The 11,943-nt window shown below is 49.6% G+C and overlaps 2 protein-coding genes across 2 annotated transcripts; one reads left to right on the plus strand and one right to left on the minus strand.

The window, feature by feature from the left end:
- Nucleotides 1-234: 234 nt before the first annotated feature.
- Nucleotides 235-2,744, plus strand: DND1 (DND microRNA-mediated repression inhibitor 1). Its single transcript, XM_036281654.1, has 4 exons — nt 235-542; nt 671-788; nt 1,159-1,620; nt 2,245-2,744. Exons 1-4 carry the CDS (start codon nt 519-521, stop codon nt 2,742-2,744), a joined length of 1,104 nt encoding a protein of 367 aa, XP_036137547.1. The 5' UTR covers nt 235-518.
- WDR55 (WD repeat domain 55) lies at nt 1,567-7,256 on the minus strand. The gene is made up of 7 exons (XM_036281653.1): nt 6,982-7,256; nt 4,740-4,840; nt 4,568-4,655; nt 4,291-4,470; nt 4,097-4,196; nt 3,744-3,913; nt 1,567-3,665 (listed from the first exon to the last, which is right to left on the minus strand). Exons 1-7 carry the CDS (start codon nt 7,167-7,169, stop codon nt 3,359-3,361), a joined length of 1,134 nt encoding a protein of 377 aa, XP_036137546.1. The 5' UTR covers nt 7,170-7,256; the 3' UTR covers nt 1,567-3,358.
- Between the last annotated feature and the right edge of the window lie 4,687 nt (nt 7,257-11,943).

Below are 11,943 nucleotides of genomic sequence, written 5' to 3' on the forward strand. Positions count from 1 at the left end.
CAGAAATAGCCAAGTACTGCACCATTTTACATAAAAGGCCCTAGGGGCTCAGTCCAGTGTGGCTCCTGGGCTACAGCGGGCTCTTCTGCAAGGCGCTAACAGTCGCCAAAGGTGTAATAAAATATCTCAACTACTAGAGCCCATCTTTGTCGTTATTTTCTAGCCCAGCATTCCTTGTCAGAGCCTGACGGCTTTAGCGGTGGAAAATAGGGAGACTTACAGCGGGTTCTTGCTCCGGGGTGAAGAGTGAGCCCTGCGTCCTTTTTGCGACCAGCGTCCCTCCGTGCGGGTATGCCGGACATGTCTTACGAGCTGAGGCTGCCAGCAACACCAGCTATGGTTTCTAGCTTTCACCTGAGGGTCGCGGTGCACGTGCAGCGGATACGCCCACCCCCCTTGGAAGGCGGGGTCGTGCTCAGAGCCAATGAGAGGTTGGGGGGTGGAGGGCTAGGGAAGCTTCCAGAGGCCGACAGGGAGGAGGTTATAAAAGGGAGCGCCGACTGACCAACACAAGAATCATGCAGTCCAAGCGGGAGTGTGAGGTAAGTGGCCGCTAGGGGTGAAGGAGCCCCACCTGCGCAGGGAGTGGGGGCGCCTGGGGCCCCAGCACCACAGGAGAGGTGGGGGCGGGCGCAGAGGTCCGCCATTCCAACCTCCCTTTCCCCCTCAGCTATGGTGTGAGAGGGTGAATCCAGAGAACAAGGCGGCGCTGGAGGCGTGGGTCAGGGAGACGGGCATTCGCCTGGTTCAAGTGAACGGGCAGAGGAAGTATGGCGGGCCACCCCCAGGTACTCTAGTCCCAGCCCTGCTGGGGGGCTCCGCCAGCCTCGACGGCCCCAACCAGCCCCTTGGGGGAGGCGCCTACTCCGAGTCTCCATAATCAGAAACCCCCAACTACGCGTTGTCCCCTGCCCCAGCAAGTGTGGAAACGTCTAGGACTTCCCACCCACCCGCCCCCTCGAGGAAGGCAGCCTGTCTTAAGGTGCACCTACTCTATGCCTGCCTCGCTTCACTTCAGTCACCCAGTTATGCCAACGACTGGGAGTACGGGTGTTGGCCACTTCACAGACGTGTACTCACATGGTCCCTCCCGCGCCGGGTCCCTGGGCGCCAAACCCGGAACATCCCGGTGGATGACGGTGCCCCCCCTTCCCCCAGGCTGGGTGGGCAGCCCGCCGCCGCCCGGGTCGGAGGTGTTTATCGGTAGGCTGCCCCAGGACGTGTACGAGCACCAGCTGATCCCACTGTTCCAGCGCGTGGGACGTCTCTATGAGTTCCGCCTGATGATGACTTTCAGCGGCCTGAACCGCGGCTTCGCCTACGCCCGCTACAGCTCAAGGCGCGGGGCCCAGGCCGCCATCGCCACGCTGCACAACCACCCTCTGCGGCCCTCCTGCCCGCTGCTCGTGTGTCTCAGCACTGAGAAGTGCGAGCTGAGTGTGGACGGGCTGCCACCGGCTCTGACCCGCCGCGCACTGCTGCTCGCGCTGCAGCCCCTGGGTCCAGGCCTTCAGGAGGCGCTGCTGCTGCCCAGCCCTGGGCTGGCGCTCACGCAGATCGCACTGCTCAAGTTCAGCTCGCACCGTGCCGCGGCCATGGCCAAAAAGGCCCTGATGGAAGGTAGGGGTGGAGGCTACTGGGGGCCGCTGGTTGGGGCAACCGTGTCCTGGCAGGGACTTTACCTCTACACATCAGCACCGCCTGTGAACTCAAAAAATCTTAGGGTCAAGAATGCCTGAATTTGCAACTTTACACAATTTATTTGAACTCACATTTAAAATTTTCTGATGTTACTACCATTTAACTTCATGCTTCCCAATTATCTCCTGACTTAATCCTCAACATTCCAATGAAAAAAACACAATGATCTTCCTCTTTAGAGATGGAGAAGTGAACTTGCCCAAGGCAATCCAACTAAGACTGCTGTCTGTTGTGAAAATAAAGCCAGTACTTAGCACATTCCTTGATTCTTGGCAAGTATTCACAGTAAAAGTTAGCTATTTTATGGTTATGCAGAGATAAAGCCAGCATCAACCAGTACTTCTCCAAGAAAATTTAGAAGGTAGCTGATATTACACCCCCTTCACAAATACAATGAAGCCTTAAGTTATTTTGCCTGAGGTCACACAACCTGAAAATGGGGAGGCTAGAAACTAAAACAGCCTGTGTGACTCCTGAGGACTTACAGGGACTTGGGGCTTGGGCCCAGGGCTAAAATATGTCCTTTCTGCCTTTTTCCTGCAGGGCAGTCACACCTCTGTGGGGAGCAGGTGGTTGTGGAGTGGCTCAAGCCAGACATGAAGCAGCGACTCCGCCAGCAGCTTGTGGGTCCCTCACCGACGTGCTCACAGCCAGAGGGCAGCCGATTGGCCCTGGCTAGGGACAAGCTAGAGTCCCAAGGGGCTCGAGCTGCCCTGAAGCTGTTGTGCCAACGGATGAAGCTAGGTAGCCCAGTGTTTCTCACCAAGTGCTTAGGCACAGGCCCTGCTGGCTGGCACCACTTCTGGTACCAGGTGGTGATCCCTGGGCATCCAGTACCCTTCAGTGGCCTCATCTGGGTTGTGCTGGCCTCGGAAGGGCAGGATGGGCATGAGGTGGCCAAGGATGCTGTGTCTGCACGGCTGCTGGAGGCACTGAGTGAGTCTGGGGCCAGCCTCTTATGGTCAGCTGGGGCACTAAGTGAGTCTGGGGCCAGTCTCCTGTGGTCTGCTGGAGCTGAGGCAGGTACCATGGTTAAGCAGTAACCCCATCCTTTCCACAGGCAGCCTGAATGAGTAGGCAGGGCCTTTGTCAGTACCCAACCCAGCAGGCCTGGGCAGCCACCATCTGATCCTAAAAAAGGGAGGAGCATGGGTCCTGCCCTAGGCCTGACACAGCTTCTCAGCTGGGGTACAGCCCCAGTGCACTTGGGGGCAGCTCAGGTTTGGCTAAGTTGTGCGGGAACCTTGCCCTCCCTCTCCCAGCCAAGTATTCCTTGGCTTTTCTTTGTGTGACACACAGTCTCCTCCCACGGCTTAACATGAATCTTCGCTTATTTTCTTGATTTGTCTTTGTTGGTTTTTATTTGGGGGATAGCTGAGCCAAAGGGTCAGAAATCTGCTTTTTGTCCCCACCGCTTGGCATTTTGGTTTTGGTGTATGTGTACTGTTGGTTTGTTTTTCTACTCTGGTTGTATTTATATTAAAACGCCTGGTTAGTGTAAACCTGTGTCCGTGTGCTGTCTTGCTCCAGCTGTGGGCTTGCCTTACACTGGTAGAGTGAGCAGTTCTACTTCCCCCCAGTCTTGAGCCTCTGGGGCTCCAACACAGGAAGCAAGACTCTTGCCCAGTGAGGTCCTATCGAGATTCAGCTCATCACCTCAGTCACTGTCATCCTCGCTCTCCTCCTCCTCCCCCTCTTCCTCTTCCTTAAGTCCGGAGAAGAAGTCATCAGTGCTCCAAGCCTTGCTACTCAGCGCCCGAAGTGGCCCTCCCTTTTTTTTGCGCCGACGGTAGTCATCCACCACCAGAGCCCGCAACTGGGCCATGTCCCAAAACTTGAGGCACTGGTCATGGCCACTGCTGGCCAGGAAGCGGCCACAGTGGGAGAGGGCCAGCTCCTCTACAGGTTCCCCAGCATGCTGGCCCACACTGCCCACAACTCGGTTCGGCAGGATATTCACAGCCCTGGGCAGAGAGAAAAGAGTTAGATATTGGCTAGTTGGGCCTACCCTTCTGCGTCCCTAAGGGCCCAGCTTCTCTCACCTGATGACTCCATCGGTGGACCCAGCACACAGCAAACTGTCAGTGATTGGAACCATGCAGTCAATGGACTCGGCTCTCAGGGCAAAGCGGTCACTTGTGGCCCCAAAGCCATTCCAATTGAAGAGATAGATGGTACCTTCACTGGAGCCACAGGCCACCTTCCTCCCACACTACAAGGAAATAGGACAAACCACATCTGTGGAGCTATGTCAGACCAAGTTCTTATGGTACCTTCACTGGAGCCACAGGCCACCTTCCTCCCACACTACAAGGAAATAGGACAAACCACATTTGTGGAGCTATGTCAGACCAAGTTCTTAGCACAAACCCCAACCCACCATACCCAGCTGTACCTTCATGATTGTGACAGAGGTCAGGTCTCCAGACTGAGGTTCTGAGAGGAGCTCAAACCGGCGTCGCTTAATATTGAAGACACCAAGGCAGCCATCCCCACTACAGAGAAGAGAGCAGCAGGTTTGGCCAGAGGCTCCCATTGAGGGAGAAATTTAACACAGGGAAGGGACGGGTGGCGGATTTGAGGCTGTACCTGGCTGTCAGCAGTAGTTTCTTGGCTGGGTCCAGAGCCATGTCAGCAATATACTCCTCATGCTGCCGCATATCCATTAAGGGGCCCTCTTTCCGCTGGTCCCAAAGCCGGATGCCACCTGTGTCATCCCCAGTGGCCAGAACATTCTTATCCACCAGTAGCAGACTGTTGATAGGGGCACTACAGACACAGATGCAATAGTTCTTGGAGCATCTTCATTCCAGTAGGGAGTTACGAGTCCTTCCCCATACCTCAACACACAAGTGACTCCCCTTACCCATGAGCCTTGGAAATGCGTCTTTCCAGTCGGCCCTGCTCCACATCTAGAACATGGATGGCTTTGTCCTTGGACACAGTAACAAGTTCTGGGGGAAAGGTATCCAGGTCATGGTGCTGCTCACTGCTCCCTTCCCACCACCACACTGCTGGCTGCCATCCCTAATACTCACTCTGCCCATCTTCAGAAAAGACCACAGCACGGCAGGACTTGAGATGGTGACCTGAGGACCAAAGCTCCTTGGTTTCTCCCTCTTGACAGGAGTAGGAAAAGCTGGGGAGAGGTCGAGGAGAGTGAATCACCCCTGACCCTGCCTGGGATACATGGCATGTACCAACTAGCCAACCTTCCACCTACCTAGGAGTTCCTGCTAGTACACCTCTAAGCCCAAGGAGCTTACCATCCCATTTTTCTATTTTCAATGAGCTTCAAACATTAGGTCTTTTTCTCATTTAATATACATGAATTCAAAGTATATTTGCTTGGAACTTCTTTATGACATCACCCCACCCCTCTTCATCATCCTTGCAAAGCCCTAGCCTGGGGAAGATTAGGTCTGGACCACTGTGAAGGCCCAGAAATATTTGTTAAACTGATGACAGAAGGACAGTCCCAGAAGTTGGAAACATCAAGATTAGTAAGACAGGTCCAGCCTGTGTGGCTCAGTGGTTGAGTGTTGACCCATGCACCAGTTCGATTCTCAGTCAGGGCACAGGCCCAGGTTGTGGGCCAAATCCCCAGTGCAGGGCATGCAGTAAGCAGCCAATCGATGTTCTCTCTCATCGATGTTTCTGTTTCTCTCTTTCTCTCTCTCTAAAATTAAAAAAAAAAAAAAATTTATCCTCATCTGAGAACATTTTTGCATTTATCTCCAGATAGAGTGGGAGGGAGAGAGAGAAAAACATCCATATGAGAAACATCGACTGGTTGCCACCCACACTACCCCAACTGGGGCCAGAGACAAACTGCAACCGAGGTATGTGCCCCTAGCGGGAACTGAACCCAGGACTCTCCGGTCCGTGGGCTGACACTCTAACCGCTGAGCCAAACTGGCCAGAGTGGAAAAAAAATTTTTTTTAAAAAAGATGAGTAAGACAGGGCTCTTGCATTCCATCCAATTCTGCAGGAGCTAGAGAGAACTGTAATTATAGCACACTGTTACCACATACTGAAAAAGAGCCAGAATCAAAATGGTGGAACAGAGAGGCACCAGCCTGTAAACTCAGCAAGGCAAGCACCTGTCCAGAAAGTATCCCCAGTGCCTGCCTCAGAGCAGATCCTCAAAAGGGCAGAATGAGTAAGTGCTTAATTGCCAGTGAGTTCCAGGTGGGCAGAACTTAGTGTTTGCTGTATTCTAGGGCCTACCATAAAAAAGCTGCTTAATGCCCTGACCGGTTTGGCTCAGCGGTTGGAGCACTGGCCTGCGGTCTGGAGAGACCCAGGTTCGGTTCCCACTAGGGGCACGTACCTCGGTTGCAGTTTGTCCCCGGCCCGGCCCTGGTTGGGTCGTGGGTCGTGCGGGTGGCAACTACTCGATGTGTCCCTTTCACGTCGATGTTTCTCTCTCTCTCCCTCCTACTCTAGCTGAACAAAATTTCAAAAAATGTCCTCGGGTGAGGATAAAAAGAAAAAAGAAAAAAAAAAAAAAGCTGCTTAATAAACATTCACATTTTTTAATGGATGAGACAAACATTCAAATAAGTATACAAACCAGTGTATGACCACAAACCATTATGAAGTTTATGAGGGAAAATCATCTGGTGACAAAGCAGTATCTAACAGGTAATCTTAATTTAGTCTGGGGCATGGAGGAAAAGTGAAGAGGTGCTGAGAACTTGGAGATAGGAGGTACAAATTCAAGGAAAGGAGTTTCAGGCAGAAAGAATAACGTGTAAAGGAGCTGAGGCTTCAAGATATAAAGGTAAGATGAACAAGCACAGAAAGCAAAGGGGAAAGCAAGCAAGGGCCAGAAGATCAAGCAGTTTAGACTTAATCCTAAAAGCAAAGGTAAACTATGTAAGGGTTTTAATCAAGGAAGTGAAGTGGTCGGATTTGTATTTTCGAAATATCAAAGACAGAAACACAAGCAGGGGGCCCTGTTGAGCTTGTTTCTGGCTTAGTATAATAAACCGGTGGGAAAAGGTGCCCTGAAAGCCTTCTTGTCCTGCTACTTACTGTCCCTGGGCTCCGTCACATTACAGCCACTTCGTCATCCTTTCAGTTCTTTCAAGAGATTTGTGTGGTAACTTGTTTAAAGCCGAATATTAATGAACGGATCAGATCAGATGAGTCTTGCAAATTTTCTCTCCCAGCACTCTCCTCTCTCCGCCCAGCTCCTTTACCGGGTAGTTTCCAGACCCCGCAGCTCCCGCACACACCAAGTTCACACGTCCCCGGCCCTGCAGCGCACTTACACAAACACGTCCCCGTCCACGTCCCCCGCCGCCAGCAGGTCCCGGGCCGGGTGGAACGCCAGACCACTAGCCGGCGCTTCCAATACGATGTCTTCAGGGGTGTCCCGAATCCGGGCCGGGACTTCCGTGGAGTCGGAGTCCTCGTCGCTCCCGTCCTCTGCGGACCTGTCCTTACACGTGTCATCCATGCATCAGGTATTCCGAGCCGCACAACAGTTGAGCAGAGAGCCCAAGAACCAGTCACCCGGGAGGAGTAAGTGGCCCAGTGCACTGCTTCCGCTTTGGGAGGGGAGGGCGGGGGCGGGGCGGAAGTGGCACCAGTCTCGGTAAGCAAGTAAAGGCGGGCCGCCGCAGCTGGTGTGGGTAGAGCGGACCCTAGTGGCCAGGCACCCAAGGTCCAGTTACGTTCCTGTGTTGATACCGCTGATACCTACAACCTAGCTGGACGGCACGACGACAGGCCCGTCAATCACGTTTGTCCTTTCCCCTCATCCTAACCGATGCTGACAATTTAATACAACCTTCCTGTCAACCTAAGAAACATCCAAACTTAGAGAATATTTTATGAGTTTATTTGAGCCAAACAGGTCATAGGCGGGGAAGCAACATCTCAACTGCTCTGTAGAATAACACTTTTGCAGCTTCTTTTATGCATTTGAAATTACGGAGGGAATGTAAGGGAGATTACATAAAGGTGGAAGAGAGCAAGGTGGGAACTGGATTATAGAATAGTTACCAAGATTATATATTCTCTTGAGGGTGGTTATTAAAGGTATGTTAGATGCACATGGACAGGGGCTTCCTTAAAGCAAAGATAAACCTTTTACTAAAAAGTTATATGCCCAGGGTGTCATGATAGGTGACTACCCATAATGATCTGCCCATTTTGGAATTTATGATCACATGACCCTGTGCGGTTACTTTAAATAGAACCCTACTTTTTATTCAAAAAAATTTTTTTTCTTTTATTGATTTCAGAGAGAAAGGAAGGGAGAGGGAGAGAGAGATAAAAACATAGATGAGAGCCCTGGCCAGTTTGGCTCAGCGGTTAGAGCGTCGGCCTGCGGTCCGGAAAGACCCGGGTTCGGTTCCCGCTAAGGGCACGTACTTCGGTTGCAGTTTGTCCCCGGCCCTGGTTGGTCGTGCAGGTGGCAGCCACTCGATGTGTCCCTTCACGTCGATGTTTCTCTCTCTCTCTCTCCCTTCCTCTCTCTCCCTCCCGCTCTGTCTGTACAAAAAATGGAAAAATATCCTCGGGTGAGGATAAAAAAAAAAAAAAAAAAACCATAGATGAGAGAGAACACTGATTGGCCACCTCCTGCATACCCCCCACTGCGGGGATCGGGCCCACAACCTGGGCATGTGCCCTGACCAGAAATCGAACCTGCGACCTCTTGGTGCATGGGTCAACACTCAACAGCTGAGCCACACCGGCCAGGCTAGAACTCTATTTTTCAGTCCACATCCCACAGCCAGTAATGACTTAATGCCCTCGTGATTGGAGAGAGGGGCGTCAGTAATTCATATGGCTTGGTGAAATCCAAGACTGTAACAAACATCAGCCAGGTTGGTCAGAAAGCAGCATAAGCCCAAGCCACAAGAATTCCATATGGTGGGTCTTGGAGGGTAGAGAGCCCCCATGCATATATTTAAGTTGCTGCCCTCCGTGCACAACATCTTCATGGCTGAAGAAACAGCATTTTGCCCATTCCCACAGTTAGGCTGCAGACCCTCAGTGGGCCAGGCCAGCAGTGCTCAGAGCTGGCAAGGAATTGCTGAAAAGGAAAATGGGCACAGCAGTTGTTTTGGACATTCCAATTAACAAAAGTTCCACAGTCAGAGCACCTTGTTGGGCAGGTGAGATGGAGCTCCTGTGACTGAAGAGAACCTTCTCACATCACTGTGGTATTAAGTCTTCTAAGACATCTTATAAGCTGATTCCCAACCTGCTTAACAGAGGTAAAAAGAGAGGTTCAGGACCTCATGGAGGCTGTGTGCCTTCTGTGTCACTGAAAAAGTTGCTGTGTTGGGAGTCCTTGTCACTATGTTGTCAACCAAAGGGTCTTAGTCACTTCCACAAGGATTGGTGGTACTTGCAGAAACTGATTTTATTTTTTTGTTTTGTTGTTGTTGTTAATCCTCACCAGAGGCTATTTGGGAAATGTTTTCCATTTTTTTAAATTTTTAAATTAATTTTTGTTATAGATGTTTCTCCTTTTTTCCCCATTGACACCCTCTTCCCCATCGCCCTCCCCTGCCCTGTCCCCAGCTTCGTTGTCTATGTCCATTGGTTATACATACATGCATATAAGTTCTGTGTTTTATCCCCCCTCCCCCCCATCTACTCTTCTGAGGTTTATCAGTCTGTACCCTACTTCTATATCTCTGGGTCTATTTTGTTCATCAGTTTGTTTAGTTCATTATAGTACACAAATAAATGAGATCATGTAATATTTGTCTTTCTCTGTTTGGCTTGTTTCGCTTAGCATAATACTCTCCAGGTCCCTCCATGTAGTTTCAAAGGATAAGAGCTCTTTCTTTCTTACCGCTGCAGAGTATTTCATTCTGTATATGTACCACTGCTTTTTTATCTACTCATCTACTGATGGACACTTGGGTTGTTTCCAGATCTTAGCTATTGTAAATAATACTGCTATGTACATATTTCAGGCTTCTTAGGGTATATTCCTAGAAGTAGGATCACTGGGTCAAATGACAGTTCAATTTTTAATTTTTTGAGGTAACACCATAGTGTTTTCCATAGTGGCTGCACCAGTCTGCATTCCCACCAGCAGTGTACTAGAGTCCCCTTTTCTCCACACCCTCACCAGCACTTGTTGTTTAATGATTTATTCATGGCAGCCATCCTGGCAGGTGTGAGGTGATACCTCATTGTTGTTATAATTTGCATCTGATGATTAGTAAGGTTGAACATTTTTTCATATGTCTCTTGGCCTTTTGTATGTTGTTTGGAGAAGTGTCTCTTTAGGTCCTCTGCCCATTTTTTAATTGGGTTCTTTGTCTTCCTTTTGTTGAGTTGTATGAGTACTTTATATATTTTGGAAATTAACCCCTTATCTGATGTTATCATTGGCAATTATGGTCCCCCATATAGTAGGTTCCCTTTCCATTTTGATGGCTGTTTCTTAAGCTGTGCAGAAACTTTTTAGTTTGATGTAGTCCCATTTTTTCCTTTATTTCTCTTGCCGTAGGTGTTGTATCAGTGAAAATTCTGTTGCATATGATGTCTGAAATTTTGTTGCCTACCTTTTCTTCTAGGATTTTTATGGATTCACGTCACATTTAAGTCTTTTATCCATTTTGAGTTTATTCTTGTGTATGGTGTAAGTTGGTGGTCTAGATTCATTTTTTGCATGTAGCTGTCTAATTTTCCTAACACCATTTACTGAAGAGGCTGTCTTGACTACACTGTATCTCTTGCCACCTTTATCAAATATTAATTGAGCATATTGTCTTGGGTCAATTTCTGGGTACTCTGTTCTGTTCCATTAATCTGCCTGTTCTTGTGCCAGTATCAGGTTGTTTTAATTACAGTGACTTTGTAGCATTCCATTTATTTTTAGACAGAGTAAAAGGGAGGGAGGGAGAAACATCAATGGGAGAGACAGTAGATTGGTTGCCTCCCGCACAACTGCCACCAGGGCCAGGGATCAAACCCGCAACCCAGGTACATGCCCTTGACCGGAAATCGAACCTTTGTCCCCTTTGGTCTATGGACTGACACTCTTAACTGCTGAGCCAAACTGGTCAGTGAAAGGGTTAATAATGTTTTAAAGGGTAAAGGTAGAAGTTTGCAAAAGGCAGAAACTGAAAAATGCGTTGCTTGCGTGACCTTCTGTTGAGTATGGATTATTGCATTATCTGCAAGACAATCAATCACCCAGCAGATGCAGGATGATACCAGACCAGTCCAACTGCAAAGTGGACAATGGACCAGGCAGAGTATGTCAGAAGTCACCAGAAGCTAGAAGCAGAGTATATAACCTACACCCAACTGTTTTTTGTGTTTTTTTTTCATCCTCACCCGAGGACATTTTTCCATTTCTTTGTTCAGATAGAGTGGGAGAGAGAGAAAAAACATGATGACACATTGAATGGTTGCCACCCGCACAACCCAACCAGGTCCAGGAACAAACTGCAACTGAGGTACATGCCCTTAGCAGGAACTGAACCCGGGTCTCTCTGGACCACAGGCCGACACTCCAATCACTGAGCCAAACCAGCCAGGGCAACACCCAACTGTTCTTCGAGGCTTACTCCTTTTTTGGGTTCAGCCCACCTGTACCCTGGAGCATGCAATATCATTTTGCTCTACATTGGCCTTGCATTGTGAATGTGATCTCCTGCTGGCTCAGACCTTTTCGTCAGGGTACAGAAACTGATTTTAAACTGGCAGTCAACCTCCAGGTCTTGATTTTAGTGATACTCTAAATATCTTCATTTGAGCCAGATCTCTGTGACCTTTTTCCTAATTGGGACCTCTGCCTACAATCAGTAAACTTGGGTGTCATTTACTGTCTAAAATTAGCCATTCTAGGTGCTACTGTAGACAAGGCTCAAATTCAGCTTCCTAAGTGCCCTTGCCCTATTAAGATTAAAATGATCAAAGGCAATGGCTAAGGTAGCCCTCTAGCTTTCTTTGGATCTGGTGAGCCCCCAGGTTTTAGGCTCAGAATAGGCAGTGGCAGCTAGGAATCCAGCCAGAAAGTGGTGACCTTTATGAGTACCAGACGAAAGTGTTGGCAATGAGCAGAAAGGAGGGAAAAAGCAGGAATGGAGTGATTTGGAGTCCAGGGAGCCCACCCTGGGCCTAGGTAAACTTTTCAGGGTGTTGAAGGGCACATCACAATCTTCAGGCCCAGCACAGGGATTCCCCAAGGTATCCCTTCAGCGAGGGAAGCAGTGATGTGTACTTGGAATTACTAAAGCTCCCAGGAAGGC

The sequence above is a fragment of the Molossus molossus genome, unplaced genomic scaffold (assembly GCF_014108415.1).
Source record: "Molossus molossus isolate mMolMol1 unplaced genomic scaffold, mMolMol1.p scaffold_m16_p_4, whole genome shotgun sequence".
Lineage (NCBI taxonomy): Eukaryota > Metazoa > Chordata > Mammalia > Chiroptera > Molossidae > Molossus > Molossus molossus.

Excerpts from the sequence above, each read along its gene's own strand:
- DND1 (XM_036281654.1), top strand. The coding sequence starts at position 519 with ATGCAGTCCAAGCGGGAGTGTGAG. Across the intron at positions 543-670 it reads AGTCCAAGCGGGAGTGTGAG|CTATGGTGTGAGAGGGTGAA; the intron begins GTAAGTGGCCGC and ends TTTCCCCCTCAG. Across the intron at positions 1,621-2,244 it reads CAAAAAGGCCCTGATGGAAG|GGCAGTCACACCTCTGTGGG; the intron begins GTAGGGGTGGAG and ends TTTTTCCTGCAG.
- WDR55 (XM_036281653.1), bottom strand. The coding sequence starts at position 7,169 with ATGGATGACACGTGTAAGGACAGGTCCGCAGAGGACGGGAGCGACGAG. Across the intron at positions 4,656-4,739 it reads CTTTTCTGAAGATGGGCAGA|AACTTGTTACTGTGTCCAAG; the intron begins GTGAGTATTAGG and ends CCTTTCCCCCAG. Across the intron at positions 3,666-3,743 it reads TCCACCGATGGAGTCATCAG|GGCTGTGAATATCCTGCCGA; the intron begins GTGAGAGAAGCT and ends CTCTCTGCCCAG.